The sequence below is a fragment of the Aspergillus fijiensis genome (genome assembly GCF_003184825.1).
Source record: "Aspergillus fijiensis CBS 313.89 unplaced genomic scaffold BO72scaffold_3, whole genome shotgun sequence".
Lineage (NCBI taxonomy): Eukaryota > Fungi > Ascomycota > Eurotiomycetes > Eurotiales > Aspergillaceae > Aspergillus > Aspergillus fijiensis.
The window spans coordinates 707,292-726,571 of NW_024468979.1; the positions used below are offsets into that span (position 1 = coordinate 707,292).

The 19,280-nt window shown below is 54.7% G+C and overlaps 8 protein-coding genes across 8 annotated transcripts; 3 read left to right on the forward strand and 5 right to left on the reverse strand.

Annotated features, from left to right (window-relative positions):
• Nucleotides 1-108: 108 nt before the first annotated feature.
• On the reverse strand, nt 109-2,043 carry BO72DRAFT_368049 (cytochrome P450; the record flags this gene model as incomplete). Its single annotated transcript, XM_040940868.1, has 7 exons — nt 109-502; nt 579-850; nt 912-1,156; nt 1,215-1,366; nt 1,424-1,618; nt 1,670-1,799; nt 1,851-2,043. The coding sequence occupies 7 exons, from the start codon at nt 2,041-2,043 to the stop codon at nt 109-111; spliced, it is 1,581 nt and encodes a 526-aa protein (XP_040806190.1).
• Nucleotides 2,044-3,132: 1,089 nt separating this feature from the next.
• On the reverse strand, nt 3,133-4,682 carry BO72DRAFT_140135 (uncharacterized protein). Its single transcript, XM_040939170.1, has 3 exons — nt 4,010-4,682; nt 3,726-3,946; nt 3,133-3,673 (listed from the first exon to the last, which is right to left on the reverse strand). Exons 1-3 carry the CDS (start codon nt 4,199-4,201, stop codon nt 3,226-3,228), a joined length of 861 nt encoding a protein of 286 aa, XP_040806191.1. The 5' UTR covers nt 4,202-4,682; the 3' UTR covers nt 3,133-3,225.
• A 481-nt stretch (nt 4,683-5,163) lies between these two features.
• BO72DRAFT_465017 (uncharacterized protein) lies at nt 5,164-7,170 on the reverse strand (the record flags this gene model as incomplete). Its single annotated transcript, XM_040946676.1, has 4 exons — nt 5,164-5,281; nt 5,347-6,195; nt 6,280-6,873; nt 6,941-7,170. The coding sequence occupies 4 exons, from the start codon at nt 7,168-7,170 to the stop codon at nt 5,164-5,166; spliced, it is 1,791 nt and encodes a 596-aa protein (XP_040806192.1).
• A 1,674-nt stretch (nt 7,171-8,844) lies between these two features.
• BO72DRAFT_367959 (Zn(II)2Cys6 transcription factor) lies at nt 8,845-11,186 on the reverse strand (the record flags this gene model as incomplete). Its single annotated transcript, XM_040940862.1, has 6 exons — nt 8,845-9,478; nt 9,571-9,912; nt 10,005-10,163; nt 10,221-10,372; nt 10,435-10,995; nt 11,052-11,186. The coding sequence occupies 6 exons, from the start codon at nt 11,184-11,186 to the stop codon at nt 8,845-8,847; spliced, it is 1,983 nt and encodes a 660-aa protein (XP_040806193.1).
• Nucleotides 11,187-12,459: 1,273 nt separating this feature from the next.
• Nucleotides 12,460-13,510, reverse strand: BO72DRAFT_524016 (uncharacterized protein; the record flags this gene model as incomplete). Its single annotated transcript, XM_040949831.1, has 3 exons — nt 13,251-13,510; nt 12,786-13,180; nt 12,460-12,720 (listed from the first exon to the last, which is right to left on the reverse strand). Exons 1-3 carry the CDS (start codon nt 13,387-13,389, stop codon nt 12,460-12,462), a joined length of 795 nt encoding a protein of 264 aa, XP_040806194.1. The 5' UTR covers nt 13,390-13,510.
• A 54-nt stretch (nt 13,511-13,564) lies between these two features.
• BO72DRAFT_140377 (Zn(II)2Cys6 transcription factor domain-containing protein) lies at nt 13,565-15,701 on the forward strand. Its single transcript, XM_040939172.1, has 3 exons — nt 13,565-14,005; nt 14,061-14,777; nt 14,855-15,701. The coding sequence occupies exons 1-3, from the start codon at nt 13,946-13,948 to the stop codon at nt 15,587-15,589; spliced, it is 1,512 nt and encodes a 503-aa protein (XP_040806195.1). The 5' UTR covers nt 13,565-13,945; the 3' UTR covers nt 15,590-15,701.
• A 452-nt stretch (nt 15,702-16,153) lies between these two features.
• On the forward strand, nt 16,154-17,063 carry BO72DRAFT_395247 (SDR family NAD(P)-dependent oxidoreductase). The gene is made up of 2 exons (XM_040941988.1): nt 16,154-16,790; nt 16,853-17,063. The coding sequence occupies exons 1-2, from the start codon at nt 16,231-16,233 to the stop codon at nt 17,043-17,045; spliced, it is 753 nt and encodes a 250-aa protein (XP_040806196.1). The 5' UTR covers nt 16,154-16,230; the 3' UTR covers nt 17,046-17,063.
• A 1,167-nt stretch (nt 17,064-18,230) lies between these two features.
• Nucleotides 18,231-19,203, forward strand: BO72DRAFT_491810 (uncharacterized protein; the record flags this gene model as incomplete). Its single annotated transcript, XM_040948224.1, has 5 exons — nt 18,231-18,348; nt 18,405-18,469; nt 18,523-18,835; nt 18,892-18,955; nt 19,014-19,203. 5 exons carry the CDS (start codon nt 18,231-18,233, stop codon nt 19,201-19,203), a joined length of 750 nt encoding a protein of 249 aa, XP_040806197.1.
• Nucleotides 19,204-19,280: the final 77 nt, after the last annotated feature.

A 19,280-nucleotide genomic window follows, 5' to 3' on the forward strand; every position in this document is an offset into this window, starting at 1 on the left:
TATTTACCTCGTTCGAACACAGCCCTCTTACTTGAAGAATAAGCCACGTATCCATCTCACCACTGATTGATCATAACCCCCACCAACCCACCACTCACTCCCTCCAACTCACGCGAAAAACTCCCTCCTCAACCTCTCGGAATGCTCCACCTCCCACGGAAACTCCCTCTCGACATCCCGAATCAAGCGCTCATACTCCTTACTCCGGGGCGTCACACGGACCCCAAACGGGGCGGGGTGGCTAATAGTCCCCGGCAAGAACTCCGGACGCACCTCGACCTCCTCCCCCTGTTCGGTCAGCGCCTTCCCAACCCAACACGAGGCCAGCGTCTGCGCCACCGTCAGGAAGATATTCGAGTCCGCCAGGGTGCGTCCGGGGCAGACACGCCGCCCGAACCCGAAGGCGAGGTAATGCGGATCGCGCTCGGGGTGGGCGCCCAGGAAGCGGGCGGGGTCGAAGGTCATCGGGTCTTTGTAGGCGGCGGGGTCGTGGCAGAAGGCCCTGTAGTCCTAGGGTTAGTTCCGGATGGATGCGCAGGGTACTTAGGATGAGGTATGAGAGGCAAGGAACGACGGACCAGATATTCGGGAGAATGATCGAGCCCTTCGGGATGAGGTACCCCCCGCAGATATCGTCCTCCATGGAGCGGTGCGGGATCCCCATCGGGCCAACGGGGTGCCAGCGCAGCGCTTCTTTGACCAGCGCATCGACGTAGGGCAGGTTCGGTCGGTCTGCGTCCGTGGGCAGTCGGCCGGGTCCAATCACGCGGTCGATTTCTTCTTGCGCTTTGCGTTGGACGTCTGGGTAGAGGGCCATGGCTAGGAAGAAGGTTGTTGTGGTGGATACGGTCTGTTCCCGTTGGCTTTAGTATCTTGACCCGATAGTTTGGAAAAGGGAGAGGGAAGGGTACCGTATCAGCGCCAGCGGCATACAGTGTGGCGGACGACCACTTGATGACCGTCTCCTCCTCCGTCCCTGGAGTCAGCACCTTGCCCTCGAGCAGACTGGACGCGTAGGAGGGCTCGTAGCCCGGCTGCGCCATCTGCTGGTGCACAAAGGCGAACGGGATGTCGGCCACGGCTTGGCTTTGTTTGCGGAAGGACTGCGCCGTGCGCTGGAACCCGGCGCCGGGGAACCACGCGGGGATATGGCGGACTTTCATCTGCGTCAGGTGGATGGGACAGTCACAAGGGAAGGGGCAGGGACGACGTACGGAACGGCAGAACATCCACCATCCACGTTCCCGGGCGTACGGCCAGCGAGAACTGCTCGACGGCTTCGTCGGCCAGATCCACCAGCGGATCGCGTTTGTGCGGGTCGATGGAGTATCCGTAGGCGATCTTGAGGATCACGGCGCCCGCCAGTCTGGACGGTCAGCGTTTCCTGGAATTTCGGGCAGGGGCAGAGAAGGGGGGTACGTACTTGCGAATGTGTCCCACCAAATCCTCGGGCTGGTTGATCAAGCGCAACAAAAACCGCCGCACTTCCACCTCCTGCAACGCGTTGAACCGCGCCACGCTCGCCTTGGACCCGATCTCGCGGTGCAGGCTCTTGCGGTACGCCTTGAAGCGGCTCGAGTAGGGAAGGATGACCAGCCCGTCGCCCCAGCCGGCGCTGCTCTCGTTAGCCTAAGGAGCAGGGCTATAGGGGATAGTGAGGTGGTCTAACAGTTCGGCAAATGGCATCTTGGGCCGATCTGAGTGGATGACGGATCGCTTCTCCAGGAGATCAATCGCTAGATTGGCATCGTTGAGGATGATGAGTCTCTGCCCCAGAACGGAGACGGTGCTGATGGGTCCTGGGTTGGATGTGAGCGTGGCGCTCATGACTTCTTATGGTTTCTACGTACCGTAGGCTTCCTTATGTTTCAGCCAATGTAGCCAGTCCGGACTGTCTGGAGAAGGAAGGTCGCGAATGTTGCCCACCAGTGGCAGAGGCGAGGGGCCCGGAGGCAAGGGTGCAGAGGCACGGCGCGTTGATGAGAAGAATTTGAGCAAAAGGTAGAGGCCGACAAGGCCGACGACGAGCGGTAACAGGTACATTGCGATGGGTTTGGTGGGGTTCTCAGGTGCAGGACATGATAGACGCAGAGCGTTTAGGGCTGCAATGCACGGGAGGAAGTGCGTAAAGGTCGGTGGAGGCGACACGCGGGGAGAGAGTTAATATACCCATTTTTGCCTCCGCGATGGCGATCTTTCACCAAGCGAACTATACTACGGGCCGTCTGGACTCTGACCGCGGGTCATAAAAGCGAAGCGGTCGAGATGTTGCCAAGACGTGTTATATTGGGGATGATGATTTTACTCGAATTCTTGCGAATCACGGTACCGCTCTGGGTAGTATAGGTTTGACCCTTATAGTTGGGTCCCTGGGCTATTGGGCCATCGGGCAAATGCCGCGGTAACTCCTTACTGGGTTCATATGATAGGCCGGGCCTGAGCCGTCTCCAAAAGAAGTGGCACTAAATTGACGATACGAGAGAGAGTGGAGACTCCACTGAGGCTCGGAGTGGGGGGGCGAGTTTCACCATCCTTCCCGGTCATGGCTGCTGGCGAGAACGTGTCGAACTGGGAGCACAGGGAGCACAGGGAGCACAGGGCCTATCAGAATAGCCTCATTAGCATGCATTGGGTTCGATGCGGCTCCAATCATGAACCCCGGATCGAGTTACAAGCGAGCAATCCGCAGGCTTATCAATCTGCTGGTTGGGCGTATGCATCACTAACTTAGCGGCCGGTGATGATTAATGCCTCAGGCATTACATTACGGGGACATACAGTACATTTTGGTCGGCATCTATCTCGCTCCTAGTATCTCTAATAGGGCTTTAAGATGCATAATCTGAGCCGAATCTAGTCTTTCGAAACTTTACTATCATCTTCTCAACCATGCCTTCGTTACACTACCTCATCCGGTGGGGCCCTATGCAAGCACGGCACAAAACCGTTATCTCGTATCTGCAGGCCCGTGGCCAACGTGGATGCCAGTGCTTGGACTGCCTAACCAAGACACTAGTGCGGCTGATTGATAACTTCTGACTCGGCAGGGCACTAAATGTGTCTCTTGCGCCAAGAAAATAATATAGAGAGCCCCGTTGCGTACAAAGTGATGACAGCAAGTCCCTCGCCGCTAGAGGTCCTAGCTCTACTGCTCCGAATTGCATGCATGCCTCCAAAACCATGCCAAAAAATCATTGACTAGTAGAAATATCCAGAGTGTACACGTTACTGCTTCTTCACCACTTCCCTCGCGATAGCATCCTCCACCAACTGCACCACACTCCTCCGGTCAAACACCTTCCGCGTCCACTCCAGGAGCACCTGCATGTACCAGGGGATCGCCCAGCGCAGCGGCCCCAGCCACCACGCCTTGGGCGCGACGATCATGGCGGCCCCACTGGCGGTCTGCGTTGTCATGAGCGTGGCCCCCAGCCCGGGGCTCATCGCGAGCCGCTGGCCGTGCACCGCGTCGACGAGGGACAGCATCCCCAGGAAGAACGCGGCGTCCATGTCCGGAGGGAAGTCGCTAGCGAGGGTGCCCGTGGGCGGGCCGGTGTGCGTCTTCGGATGGCCCCAGATCAGGAGGGTGGTGTCGGTGTGTCGGCCTGCAGGAAGAGTGCTGGCGTATGCTTCGCCTTCGGTGGTGGACCAGAAGGGGTCGTCGGGTGATACCCTGCCCTGGGCATTAGTATCATTGTGGAATGATCCGGAAGGGAGTAGCTCACGGCCAGAAGTTGTGCGGAAGGTATGGAGGGATGAGCGTCACACCGTCTGCCGATCGCGTAGGTAGATGTGATGCATGACCACTGCGAGATGCAGTCTGAGGGTATGCTCCCTCGGTCGTGTGGATGGTATCGATCACACCGTATGTAGTCGTAGTGCCTGCCGCGCCGGATTCCACGATGAATGACTCGGCTTGGTAGAAGTGGATGTGGAGTGGAGGTGCCTGGGTGGGGATTAGCATTTGCCGTGTACTTGCATGCACGAACGAAAAAGAAGAAACACCGACTTGAGGATGCTGTTTCCCCAGCTTCGTCAAAGCATGCCCGCCAAAATAGGTCGCCCGCATCAAGACGGTGGCGTCCAAGTCGGCGGGTACCTGCAGGAACTCGATGACAAAGGAGCCGTCGAACATCTTGTGCGGGCCCCCGAGAGGGGCGGGGAGCAGGGGTTCATCGCCTGCGGGACGTAGGATTGGCATTTTTACCGAGTGATCACACCGAGAAGGAGCACAGGCTTGGAAGTTGACGGGGGGTGCTGGCAGGAGCTCGCAGGAGCTGGCAGGATACCACGGCGGCTTATAAGGGTTGATGCACGAGGCTAGCGGGGCCCAACCGGGCTAGTCCACTTGCCCTCAGCCCCGGCCGTATGCTGACAAGCTATACGAGCCTGGCGAACCCAACTCCATGGAGCAACGTTAGTCATGGACTTGCTCTCTTCTTTGTCAGTCTGACAAATGGAGCCAGATGGGAGTTGTTCTCGTTTTACGAGTTGGGCTTGCCTCCGAAGCAAGAGGACGGGGGCGTGTGGCAACATGATTTGGAATTTTGGACAGCACAGTCTTAGGGTCACAGAGTCGAGGTAAGGTCTCGGGGGGGTTGCCTGTGGTCTAGAACTATCAAGATGTAAATGCCTGTAGATCAATCAAGACATCGCAAAGAGTGAGTTGGCAGCGGACAAGGATTCCGCCATTGCTGCCTCAGGCCTCACGCCCAGCTCCAGCCGTAACCAACTTCCAAATAAGGACTAGCGGGATCATCGACGGCGGACTAGCCCGCAATTTCCGCCTTCGGGCAAAATCGGCCCCATCGAGGGACTTTTTCGTTCTTCAAATTCTTACCTGGGTCTCTTCTGAGTTTTTACATAGAAATTCCCTTCTTATCATTCTTAGCTCCCGATTCCATGGCACACCGCACTGGAACAGAAACGAAGCACAATTCTGACGCGACTCGGAAAGTGCACCGATGCGGGCTTCACATGGGCTTCAATTCGAATTGGTACATAGAACGGCGCATTATTCTACTGGAGTGGGGCTCTCCGCTGCTGTCGTCGCAGCTACAGAGGAAGGCTGAACAAACCATTCTTTGGCAAGATAGTTTGTACTTCGTGGTCATAATTCTTCGTTAGGCATGCAGCGACATTCAGATCCTGAGAATGCACCCCTCATTCAACAACCTCCGTAGTCTCCGGCTCTCTGGGTCCTTTGCTTAGCCCCGGGGAATCTTGCGTCGTCCCCGGCTGCGGCACGATCGTGTAACGCACGCGATTGCGCAGGAACCACCTGGATCCATTAGTATGGACTTCACACGAAGTGCATTGGGGCACGGGACGAGGGAATCGACATACCATAGGGCAACACTCAACACCGCTATTGCCGGCACCCCCAGTCCCACACTCAAGCCTATGATCAACTTGTTGTTCTTGCCATGGTGCTCGTGGGTTGCCGTACTATTGCCACCAGTCGCAGAACTGCTGGCCGATGTGGTCTGAGTCGGTGGAGGGATATAAGACACCGGGCTTCCGGAGGTCGCGAGCAGCGTGCGCGCCCCCGATCCAAAGGGGCTGGCACTCGACAACGAGGCGAACGTGTTCGCTGGGAAGGTCGCTGCTGCCCCGGACGCCACGGTCAGAACTGTGGTCAACTCGGTCTCGATCGATGTGGTGTTCTGGAGCGCGACGGGGCAGTTGACGAGACCGCTGGACGCGCACTGCACGAGGGTATACCGGGTCACCGTGGAGAGCGTCGTGGTCTCGAGGCTCGCGTCGCGCTGCGCGAGCGTGGCCGACGGAGTGATCGTCGATGAGGCTGTCGTGGTCGTCTTGCTGCCCGCGCAGAGACTGGCGAGGGTGGTGTAGAAGACCGGCACGGTGGTGTTGGGCGAGGGCCCCCATTGATACGTATCCACCGCGACGGTAGCACCGGCCGCCGCGCCCACCGCGAGGGTATATTCAGCCACCGCTTGGAACGCGCAGTCGGCGTCCTCGCTGGTCGTGCCGTTGACCTCCAACTGGAAGTCGGCCACGTAAGCGAAGACCTCTGCGCCAATGCCCGCACTGAAATTGACGGCTTCAAGCACGGAGAGCGACTCCGCGGGCGCGATGTCGAATCCCACGCTGGCCTCCAGCTGTAAGAGGGCCTGGAGGCTTCCGTAGCCCTGAATGGCGATCGGCAGGAATTCAACTTTCCCTCCGGGACTGTTCACGTCAGTGGCACACCCCTGGCAGCACTGCATTGTGGAGAGCAGCGTAGGTTGATTCCCACAATGAGGGTAGACTCACAGTGTAATGTCCGACATCCCCTTGTTGAACAGATCAAGCGCAAGCACCAGCCCGTCGTCCAATTTGATATGGATCCCACTACTAATATCGACCTCCGCCTCGGCGACCAACACCAGCGAGACCTTGAACAGTGCGCCCGCGTCGAGTCCCGGGATCGAGATGCCCACGATGCTCTCCGAGGTGAACAGATTCAATGTGTACGTTCCACCAGCCGACAACTGTACATCCAGCTCCAGGTACAGCTCCAGATTGTCAAATTGCAACTCAGCATGAACGCCAGGGAAGTCCTGGGTTGTATTCAGAGTGAGGTCGAGATTTAGCGTTGGCCAGGCGGGCATGTCGACCAGTTCGAAGTGAGTCACGCCTTCGACAAAATCCTCCGCTGCGTCGCGCGCAAATGTCTTGAGCTGGTTGATTGCGGCACCTGTCACGTTTGCGAGCTCGTCTGTGATGCTTTCCACGAGGTTGGTGACGTTCAGGTTGTCCTCTACGGTAAGGAAGCCGCTGACCGAGCCGTTGATGTAGCAGGACGTGCATATGACAGCGAGGCCTACTTCGACATCCAGAGATCCTTGTTTCGATGTGCTAGACTCACTGGGAGTTGAAGAGTAACGTCAGCTTACGTGTGAGGAATTTTCATGCTGGGCGAGCCGCGCGGTACCTCGCTTCGATCGAGAAAAGAGTGGCGTCGACCAAGCTCTTGGTTAAGGCTGTCTCGTTGAGTCTGTAGGTCGTGCCTCCCACTGCGCGCAGGGCTTGTTTCACTGCAATTGCGGTATCTGGGTCGGGGCCATGATGATTGGGTCTCACAGACGAATAGCCTGTACTAACCGCATGCACGATGCAAAAGAATTGCAGGCAGGCGAGAACGCATCCGCCCCAGTACATCATGATTTCACGCTCCAGTCCCACACTATCGCTCCCCTGCCCCAGCTCCGGGGAATCAGACGGAATAAATAGCCTGGGCGAAGACTGTCGCATTGCTAAGCCTCGCTAAGCCCAGCAACTAGTCTGCTGCAGCTCGCTGTGCCGCAGGGCGAGATTAGGCCATCTGCCAGCATAGCCGACACCATCAGCACGCTAGCAGGGGTGAGCTGCCCATTCCCCTCACCAGGATTCGCGCACGCAAATCAGCTCGCTAGCTCTCAGAACTATTTGTTGCTAGCTATCTTGGATATGAAATTGCTCATCTATTTTCTAGCTGGGGTCAGCACTAGTTATGCACCATCTCCATCCACTCAACCACAATGACACCGGCCGACAGCTAGCGATCCCTTCATATTGTGGTTTCCATGGCATCGCCGCAGTCAGCCTAAGCCTTCTCTTAGTTGTATAGCTCAAGGACACAAAGCGGCCGGGATGAAGTGGAGCGACATCACTGCCCTGGGGCTCTTTTCTTAGGCTCAAGAGATGGTAGTAAGGCGCTGCTGCCACGGCATTCCAACTGTATTTCCTGATTCGCACGTTTCTGCGAATACATATACAACGCTTCATGTTGCCTTCACAATTTCCGACATCAGACCCAGCAGAACCGGTAAGAAATGGGTACAATATAATAAATATCGGCATGATGGTTTGTCTTGCTGGGAAAAATGACATCGCCTAGAATCCAAGCACATTTAGGGAATCTTCGGGGGCTGGCGAGTCCTGCCCTTGTCCAGGCGATTCTTCTGTGATAAGCGATTTTAGACGTCCCCTAACGAACACGATGCGTGATGTCAGTTCCCAGGGCGCAAGATTGGCAGACCTGTACACACAGTAGCACATACACGTCCCGTTCTCCCGGATCAGTTCCATCAAGTCTTCATGGCGATCGCGCAGGGGATCCAACATCGCACGATCGGAGTCAAGACTACGGTGGTCTTTGATCCCCCAATCGCATTCAAAACAATACCAGATATGCCCGTGACTATCAGAGCCATAATCCCAGGATAGCTCTGAAGAAGCCCGCCAAATGCACTGCGTATGTCGACCGTGGAAATGCTCAATCAAATCTATTCTTTACCGTCTTCCGTGCAGGTGTACGATGACATGGTGTTCTCGGTACAATAAAGAGTTGATGCTTGGTGATCATGGAAGATGAACATTGTAGGGAATTCAAGATGGGAGGCTATCTATCGTGATAGTATATAAGAGGACACAATTCTGGATCTGCGTCGTCACATAGATGTCACCAACTGCATGTGTACTTACAGAATGCGTGCAGTGCGTTCCGTGGGTGCGATGTAAAAGGCACCTTGTAGCTGCTGAGCATGTGAACATTAGCTCATAATGGTACAGGTTTGATAACCCTATACCCAATCACTCGTTTCGATAAGAGGAGATTGAAGCTAGATGTCAGCACACTACACCTATGGGAGCAGCTGTTTCTTCTTTCCGGGTCCTCTCTTGATCGTTGTTGGCCCATGGATTTTCATATGAACATATCTCCGAAGCTTGACAGAATGTCGTTCTGTGTCCCGTGTATCGACACAGACGAGCCACCGTTGTCAATTTGTTCAATTTCTGGTCTGCTTCACAAATCACTCAAGGCAGTGAGAATGTCAGGATACCCCCCCCCTCGCATTAGACCTGCTCACTACCGGCCGACTCCTCCCGCTCACCATCCTCATCAACGTGGAGGGTATCCCACTTCTCTAAAAACCTATCCAGGTCGACGTCATCCAGCTGCGACCGGTCACCACCCGTTTTGGACAAGGAATTCGGGTTCGGGTACAGACTCTTGAAACGCTCGCGGTCCTTGCTCTCCCACATCGCCTGCTCGAACTCGGTGAAGAGGGCGTCGGTCTCGGGCGGCAGCACGACGCTGTTCTTCTGCGTCGAGACCTGGATCATGCGCAGGATCCCCTTCATCAGGGTCCATTTCCGGGAAAGGGCGCGGGCGAACACGCAGAGCTCGGTGAATGAGGTCTTGTACTCCGGGTCCGGGTGGTCCAGCACCTCAAGCAGGGTGAACAGCGCCATGCTCACCCAGTGGATGGTGGTCGGGTGGATGTAGTCGATCCCCCAGCGCGTGCGATGGATGCGCAGGAGGCGTACGATGGCCAGCGCCGACTCCACGCAGAGCTTCCGCGCGGTGGCGGCGGTGGCGGCGCGGTCGCTCTCGTCGTCGTCGTTGTCTTCTTCGTCGGCATCATCAGGGTTAGCTTCCCCCTTTAGGAGGCCCCAGAGCATGATTATGAGGGTATGGTAGAAGAAGCTGGATGATGCGTTAGTCCATTTTCCATGGCCGCATGTAGTTTCGAGAGTGAGAGAAGAGAGTGGGAACGGAGCTGAAATCGCAAGACTTACTGCAAGCTAAACGCCTGCGGGACAGAGCTGTTTTCGAGGGTCAGGCATTCTGGTAGTTGCGCTCTCCAATCATCCAGCCTTGGTTGCACCTCTTTCAAAGTCCGGTGCAGGTCGCCTCGTGGTAGTTTTGACCCGGTTCCAAATATCGATTTGTTGGTATCCACGTTGATTTTGCTCAACTCACACCAGCTGTTGAAGACACAAGGGATATGCGATTGCAGTGGGGTGGCCTGTGGCTGGGGGTAGGGCGACCAGGTCTCATCTTCGGCGTGATCGCATGGAAGAAGGGGCCTTCCGGGCTGCTCGATGGCCAGGTATTTCATGTATGCGATCGATGCAGTCCTGGGAGCTGTGAGCCAAGTTGCGACGCGACCACCGAGATTACAACAGGAGCAAAAGATGAAGATAGCGGTGCAAAGCACACAAGTACGCACGCTGTGAGGCAATAGAGGCCCCAGATAGTATTGTTGACCGCGCGGCTCTCTCGGGTCTCCACCGACGGTGGTCGGTGTCTTTTTGAGTACTCCTGGGCCATATCGTTGATCTGGCTCAGATACCACCATCCCACACGTTCCTTCCCCATGGCTGCCATACTAGAGATGGTTCTTCAGCAGGGGAAACCCGGTTGCAAGGGTCGTGAATGAACTCACCACACATACATCACCCCAGAACCTTGGAGGGTGGGCACATCCAGTTGCCCTTCTACCTTCTCATAGTGTCGTCGGGCCTCCTCATAGAAATGCGCCCCCTTCGAGTTAGGATCATCAGGATCGGCGTAAGCTTCCGGATAGTCGGAATGGAACTGTGATCGCATGGGGGGTTAGTGGCTGGTCCGCAACTCAGCCGAGTAGTCAGTCATCTTACACAGGCTTCTGCAAGAATGCAGTTGAACAGGAACGGAGAGCAAAATGGCGAGTCGAGCTTGCCTGATCGTGCATCCCGAAGGAACAGGTCGCGATCGACCCAGTTGTAAAAGGGGTGACTCCAGGTGAACCAGAGAGAGACAAGATGCGATACCAGGTCGTCGGAGGTGGTGACGGAGGTCCAGGGCGCGGCAGGTACCCGGTACACGGGGATGTCGACCAAGCGGTTAATATCCATGGCTCGGTGGACAGAAACCTTCTTATTGGCCGCATACAGGAGTTCATATCGATCTTCCCCGGTCAAATACTGGTCCATGTAGAGCTTGAGCTCGCCCAGCGGGGCTTTGCTGCGCACGAGATTCAACAATTGGGCGGCCTTGGCGTCCGAGCTGTCGCGCAGCGAGTGGACGACCTGCAGTAGAAGATCGCGCTCCTCCTCGAGTTTTTCGATCTTGCGCTTGTGGGCCAATCGCCGGCGGCCATCGTCGTCGAGATCGAATACACATTGCAGCTTCTGCTTGGTACACCGGTCGCAGGAGGTGGCCCCGTCGCGCACGCGACACTGTGTCGGGGGTTCAGTCGTGCAGGCCAAACAGGTGGTGAACAGGTGGTGACTACCTTGGATTTGAGTCGCTTACACTCACTACACGCCATCGAGGCTTTTCGCTGTGGGGGGAGCGACATGTTGGTGGGTGGCGTCAGATACCCTCGCGCGCCCTCACGCGCCGACGGGGCGGGGGCAAGGGGCTGCATTGGAGGAAAGAAGAGGGGGGAGGGTGGACTGAAAGGGAAGGAAGGAAGTTCAAGATGAGTAGACGAGGGCAATGGCCCATTTTCATACTCAAGTACCTTTTCTCCAAGCCAAGCAAGGGGACTAAAGAAGGGAGTTGAGCTCAGGGCTACCCAGGCTGATGCACGGGCGAACTTTGGGGGGGGGGAGGGAAGAACAAGTCATTTTGCATGCTTGAGGGCAGGATATTTATTCCGAGCCCCGCCGGGATCGACCGTCCTTTCCCCGTGAGTATCGTATCTAATCGCTGTAATCTGTATTTTACCGGAAATCAGCTCCGTGGTTTACATTAATGAGAGTGCGTGTGAGAGTGGAAACGTTTGCCGACTGACCCTCACCCTTGCAGCACTTTGGCCACTTGGCAGCAATCGATCGACAATCGATCGACACTCCAGAGGCGAGCCCATCCATTACCCTCTTACCCAATTCGCTAGGAATGTGAGCACGGTGAGAAAGAATATAATCCACAACCCTCGTCCACATGAGCAACCTGAAGACCTAGTTACCATCGTCAATAATGCAGCTTGGAAGTGGCCAGTGGATGAGTGCGCCCTCCAGTTAGCTTGAGGCGTCGGCTATTCTTGCCCCAGGAGCTTTCTCTCTTGCCGGCGGCGAAATTAAGGCTAGGATCGCATACAAGCACACAAATCAGGCCAGATGTTGACCGACGCATCAGAATTTCGAGGCCTAGTTTTCGACACCCCAGATCCTTCCCGTATGGCAATAGCGCTACACCTGTGGTCAATCTTCAGGCAAGGGACTGATTGAACGATGGTTTCTATTCGCACCGCTTGTGCTCTTAGCTGAATGAAGGCACGCAAATCTAGGTTGAATTTTCTTCTATGCATTGACGTCAGTCCGCTGACTAAGAGATGTGTAGCTTCACAGCAGCCAGGCTCGTTACTGTTCCGTCCTGAACCGTCATGGGTATTCTGTCTCTCGTACTCGTTTCAGTGTTCTAGACCCTAATAACACTCGCCACGGTGGCAACCAGCTCCCCCTCATTCGATTTATGGGTCTTACATCACCATCAAGGGATAAATAAAACACCCCTGAACAACCCAGTACATAGCACAGGGGACAAATACAACATCAAGTTGCGAAATGCTGTCTGACATCTCATATACCGGCATGGTTTATGTTTACTGAGGGCTATACATCATCATGATGTGTCCTCCAAATGAGGTTGGGCCATCCTTACCACGGAGCCTCTCGCTCCCAGAGGCAGTCTTCACCTCAGACCTGTTCCACCAAAGGGTATCTGGTCATGGAAACGACCCGATCCCCTTTCATTTCTCGCCAGCTGGGAATCACAAACCCAGTGCCAAGGTAGATCCAAACCACGGCATACTCCATCAGCAGGCCCATGAGAACAAACGGAGCGATCGGACCGGCGAGATCGTTCCATCGGAGATCGGTCGCATGGAAAACCGAGAGAAACAAATAGGTGATGCGCACAACGAGGAAGGGTAGGGCCAGAGCCATCGCCTTGAGAATCTGTGGTTGCGCGGTTAATACAGGCAGGAACGCTATTGGTGTTTATCGTGAAGACAAGAACCCACAGTATAGCTCATTTGCGAGAGGTCAGGAAGATGCATCCAGAAGTACGCTTGCACGAGGAGCAGACAGGCTTCGAAAACCACAACAATGCTATATCCAGCCTTGACGAGCTTCACCCCCGTTGCGACATCGCTGGCACTGTCGCTCCCTTCGAGGCACCCGCCGGCAATCTGCAGCCCCAGTCCGACAAAGAACAGCATGCGCGAAAACATCAGACAGCGGTTGATTCGTGGGTTGACTACCTCCTTCTCGTGTGCTAGGATGATGCGGATGAATCCCAGGGTCGCGGCGATCAAGGGGAACACGCCCGTATTGAGCAGTATGATCGAGGCGACCATGATGCCAGTTCGGGGTTTGTGCTCAAACAGAATCACCAGAATGCCGGCGGCGACTCTGACTTTCAGATGTGTCAGAATCATCATTCGCTTATAGCATACTCTGAAATCCGAGGGTGTTTGTCGACTTACTGAGCGAGAAAAAGAGTATAATCAGCCATGACATACGCGGCCGCTTGTGACGGTAGTATGCGTGGTATGCTGATACGAAGATGACAGGGATATAGAAGATGATCTGCGCGATGCTGGCTTTGGAGTGGTCGTTGAACATGATGGCGTGGTTGACTGCTGTGTGAATATATACGGAGGATCAAACCGCAACAGATATATTTGAAGGGCGATCGGGAGATAAAGATGTTCACTGAACTGGGAAGTGGGAGAATGACCGAGTCAATGCCAATTGAGGAGTAGCTCTATGATCCATCTTGCTGGACCATTTCACTCCTTTATAAACATTTTCTTCAAGATGCAATGATGCGATGTAGGGCTTCCAGGTGTCGGGGACAAGCTCAGCCTCCGAGGTCTCGCAAGATGAACCCCCTTTTCGGACTAGCGGCGATGTTAGTCATCCACATTCCCCCAATCTTTCCCAGTTGGGCATTGACTCAGCCCCAAATCAACTCCCTTGGCCATCGATCTTGGAAACCTCATGGCACGCAAGATGCAGCCAGTTTAGGACTAAATCCACTCTGACAAGGGAGCCTCGATCTTCTCACTCGCTTGGCTCACCTCAGCCATCTCAGATCAAAGCTTTTGTCTTGTCCACACCGACTGAGGGTTGATTCCACGGCAGCCTTACGGGGCAATTCAGGCCCCACTCGAAAAGCATGGTTGGAGTCGCCGGAAAGTCCAAGGGTTGTAATACCTGTCGAGCACGGAAAATCGCGGTATATGCCTATTCCTCCTCCATCGTTTGTCTGGACACTGAATGTCTCGAGTTAGTGCGATCAGCAAAAACCGGCATGTGCTCGATGCACTCGATCCAATCGAGTGTGTGGCGGGTATGAGCGGAGCAGGGTCTTTGTCACGGTCCAGCCAGGAGCGAAGAAGAAACACGTGTATCTCAAGTCTTCTCCCTCGCCGTCAGAATGGCCAACTGAGGGTTCTCCGCGCTCCGTCGAGACATCGACACTCACGCTTGGTGGGGACGATCAAGCACTCTGCTCATTCAGGGAGAGGGCCCCGGCTTACACGCTGCTCCAGAGACACCACGAGAGCCACAACCTGGTTTTGTCTTTTCTCGCCAATTGTCTCCCACCGGAATGGTCCAAGTCCCCGTCCAAATCGTGGATCACACTTCTCACAGAGCTCCCCATAAAGACTAAAGCCCTGGAAGTAAGCGGTGTCGCCCTCGCAGCCGCAGCAGTCGGCCACAAATTCAACGATCCGGCATTGGTCCGGTACAGCCACAGCCTCTACACCCGAGGACTTCAGCAACTGCAGCGCGCGCTGTGGAATCGCAGGCTTGCCCAGGATGATGCAACGCTGGCTGCTTGCATGGCTCTAAGTCTGTACGAGGCAACGGAATGCCCGAATGCCGGGTCAGAGGGGTATTTTGGTCATTGCCAGGGCCTTCTTGCCTTGGTGGAAGCGCGTGGGATTGAAGCCCACTGCTCCGGCCCGGGCCACCAGTTGTTCCTCGGCGTCCGAATGCCAGGGGTGAGTTCTTTGCTAGCTGGGTCCCGAGCCGACAAGCGATCGAGTCATTTGTGTGAAACTCACCTTCTCGACCACAGATAATCTACGCCCTGGAAAACCACTCTTCGAGCTTTCTATCCGATGCTGCGTGGCTAAATCAACCGTGGGGTCGAACCCCGAAAACCCCCTTTACGCAGGTAGTCGATTGTCTCGCGCAGGCGCCCGGGATTCTCCAGCAGGTGTTCCTCCTACCCAGCCTAAGCCCTGACCAACAAATCGAGGCCTGTTTCCAGCTGATCACGGAATGCTGGCAAATCGACGTAAAGCTGGACATGGTCTATGCTGCCATGCAGGGTGGCAGCTCGGACCCGCTTTACTGGCCGGTTGCCTCGAAAAACCCCCCTCAGGCAGCACCCGAGCATACAGAGAACCTCTTCCCGTTCGTTTTCCACTTTGCAGACTTCGAAACCGCAGCGACGCTCATCCTGCTGTGGGCGGTGCGGGTCCTGCTGTGGTCGGGTCTGTGCAATTTGTACGATGGCATGTTTCCGAACAGCTGCATGCTACCAGCTGATGAGTCAGTGGGGCCGCTTCGAGCCCTCGGCTATCGGAGAGAGTATGTCTCTATGGCCCATCATGTCTGTCAATCGGTTGAGTATCTGATGCAGGATGAATTTCTGCTCGCAGGACCGCTGTCGGTCACTCCGGCGCTTGGAATCGTGATCGACAGTCTGCGGTATCAGCCCGGCCATGCCGCGGTGGTTGCATGGCTGCGGGCGGCCCTGGACCTTGTTCGGCAGAAGGGGTTGGGCGTGTTGGAGCATAGTCGTTGATTTGTCCGATCCGTTCGGAATCACGGAATGTACGTATTGTACTATGTAGCACGGGCGCATATAACATGCAGAAGACCCGGCCTTGTTGTAGGCTTATCAACCCTACTGTTTTCTTGGGACCAATACTTTCAAGGCTATCGACAATAAGAGCCGTGTTGGATGTCGAATGTAACTGTTGTTTGCTACGAATGGGCCCTGAATTGTCGTTCACCGATCGTGCCAGCTGCGCCAGCCCACGAGCTCCTGTATTAGATCGCGAGAGAGACTGCCCAGAGTTTGTGACTGCTCTCAAATAAAGGCGCCAAGCCCCGTCTAGATGCGGAACCAACTCTGGTTGGCATGTGCAGTCTAACCAAGTGGACTTGTGTTGATGACCGCGCCGGGCCGGACTTTAGGCTGAGCAGGAAAACTAAACTCCGCTCGCTGACACTGACGTCGACCATGAAGGGAGACGCCATGGAAGGCGTTAGCAAAGCCCAATGGCATAAAAGGGGCCTGTCGCCTGGGAATGCGGATCAAGCGAAGCCGTGAAAGCATAAACATCAAAGACCACATTACTCAGTTCCCTTTCTGACCCTTGTATCCCGATTTCTTCTTCCTTTTCTTCTCCTCCTCTTCTACCCGAGACCGACCGGCAAAAAATGGCGACAAGAGTCATTGTTGTGACTGGTAGTGCTTCAGGTATGGGCCTCGCAACGGCTACCAGCCTTGCCAACAGTGGACATCATCTGGCGCTCTGGGATATCAACAGTAGCCGGCTCGCGGAGGTCGCAAAGTCCCTTCAAGATCAATACGCGGGCAAGGTTTTGGCACAGACCGTCGACGTTTCGGACCGTTCCGCGGTCAAGGCTGCTCTCGCGGAGGCACAGCATCACCTTGGCGCTATTCATGGGATTGCTAATTTTGCGGGGACCGGAGGTCGACAGCTGGGAGTGGAGTCGATCTGGGAAACCAGTCCAGAGGAGTACGATTTCATCGTCAACCTGAATATCAGAGGGCTGTTCAACATCCTGGGCGAGGCTCTGACTCCTGGCTTCCTGGGTGAACTGCAAAGCGTCGTGCACGTTGCGAGCATGTTCAGTACGCGGGGCTACCAGAAGGGGGCCGTCTTTGCTGCTAGCAAGCATGCCGCAGTCGGGATGGTCAAGAGTGCAGCTCTCGAGGTGGGATGCAGGGGCATCCGGGTGAATTGTCTGTTGCCGTATGTTCATCCCTCTGGTCTTACCCTACGTTTTCTTGCCGATTTCTCAGAGACGAGTACAGTGGAGCTATCGAAATGCCGATGTTTCATGAGGTTAGGAACAACGCTGGTCTTTCTTCCTCCGCATCGAATACGCCGATTCCTCGGCCAGGTCAACCGAGGGAAGTGGCAGATGTGGCGACGTTCTTGCTGAGCGAACAGAGCAGCTATGTGACAGGGGCGGTGTGGAATGTTGATGGGGGCGCAAATGCTTGAATGCAAGTTGTGTGTAGCGACATCAAAGGACTGTTTTTATTGGAGTCTGTCGGAGTACAATTCATACCGTATTGATTTGAAAAGGATACTAAACTTCAAAAACAAAGTCTTGTGATTGACATCACATGTACTAAACCCCTCTCGCGCCTACCTGTCCAAGCTTCCACACCAGTTCATTAGATGCAGAGGAATTCAATTGCTCTGGATATCAATACTATTCTCAATACATCCATCCTCCGCCTTTCTGAGGCGTTATCACACTTAGTGCATGTCTGAGCTGTGGGGAGGAACTTGTGCCGTATGGTATACACTACTGTAGAAGCCTTGCCATGATTGATTGGGTTGTGAGGGTGGAGACCGTTCGGCCAAGCTTCCTTTTTCTTTTTTTGTTTTTTTTTTTCCTTTACCTCGGCTGATTACGCACGATCAAACCCAGTTTATGAAGACATAACTAATTTTCCAAAGGAGTGCAGTTACATACTAACAGCATAGGATTAGTCCTATCTGGCGCCAAATTCAATGGGACTACGGAGCACTTCGTAATATCATTTTCAACCTGATTTCACCGCATGAGAGGAAACGTCGGCTCTGCAGGTGAAAATGCTCATTTGCCTAATGCGGGAGATTAGGCGGCCTCTCGATCGCGATAAGCCAATGAAATTGCCGGCTAGTTACTGTATGCGGCAGTTCTCATAGAGGGGAGAGGCGAAACTGAAGCATAGATGTACGGCCCAGTGCAGCGCTGCATAGCCTTCCTGTACCTATTCGCCCTACAGCACGTGGACAGTTCCAGAATCGCATTGGAGTGGTCCGCCTTTACTCGGTGGTTGGATCGACGGTTCGGCTGAGATCATCACCCTGATCTCGATCCCTGGTTCTTGGCATCCCAGTCCACTGGTGACGCACAAGAGTATTTGGGGCTCGGATCGTTTATCACTACAGTTGTGTGCCAAATCTCAATACGTGTAGCTATTTTTTTTTAGTAGCCACAGGCTTCGCAGTCATTGCTAGACTCTTTTAATATAATCATTTCAATGGACGAGGTAAATAAGTACTGTACTGTACTCATGCTTTTGTTGAAGCAGTAGCGTTCGGTCTACTGACTTCACTCAGCACTCAAGCCCATCTGGCTACGGATTAAGTCTCATAGTCTTTTCAGCATGTATATTCTATGTCGCCCTGGTCATGACATCGCTCAAACTCGCCATTCATTGTTGGCTGTCAAAGTCGAGCATAGCCGAGGATCTGTGTGGTCTCGGGGCCATTGTAACCTGTGCGGGGATGCTTGCGACCATTATCTTAGGTATTGTACTATCTCAATGACGAAGGCTCTCTCAACTCCCGCTAATCAGTCTGTAGGAGTCCTGCGTGGGATCGGCCGCAGGAGCGAGGAAGGCGGGATCGATTATGATGCCCTTGGAAAGGTTCGAGCACAAGCGGAGAAAGATCTTCCACAGCTGAAAACCACCGTCTCTAGATCCAACTGGCCGTGCAGGTTCTCTACATCACCTCCGCTGCGTTGGTGAAACTGTCGATCCTTTTTCTGTACCGCCAGGTCTTCCAGCACATGCGAACCATCATTACCATCACCATCGCGGTGATCGTGGTGATCACCGTCGTCTTCATCTTCGTGGCCATCTTCCAGTGCCACCCGATCGGGCGATTCTGGTTTGAACCCAAGGCCGCACAAGGGGCATGTATCAGCCAGCTCATCTTCTGGTGCGATGTGGCCGTGGTCTTCCTGATCAGTAATATCTGGATCACAGCTTTGCCTGTTCGGCCAATTTTGGGTGAGTCTTCAACGTGGGACATCTCACTGTGAGAACGTGGTTTGAGCATGCTCTAGGTCTTCACGTGAAATGTCGGTTAAGAACCGGTATTCTGCTGCTGTTATGCTCAACGGGTCTATTGTGAGTCCCGTCTATGCAATGATCGATCCGACCGGACGGAACTGATGGACCTAATCAGGACGTGTTCGATGGCAACGATCCGCCTGGCCTACATCGTCAAACTCTACAGGGGCAACGATCCGACGAGAGACATCGTGCCGATCTACTTCTGCTCCGTCGCGGAGATATGCGTTGCGCTGGTCTCTTTGAGTATACCCTCCCTGCGCTTGGCCGCCCGGCGGAAATGGGCGAGCCCGGCCCCATGCTGATTCTCGGGCTCGGCTGCATTACTTGAAGACATAACACTTTTGCAATGTAAATAACACTAATCGCCAATGAAACAAGA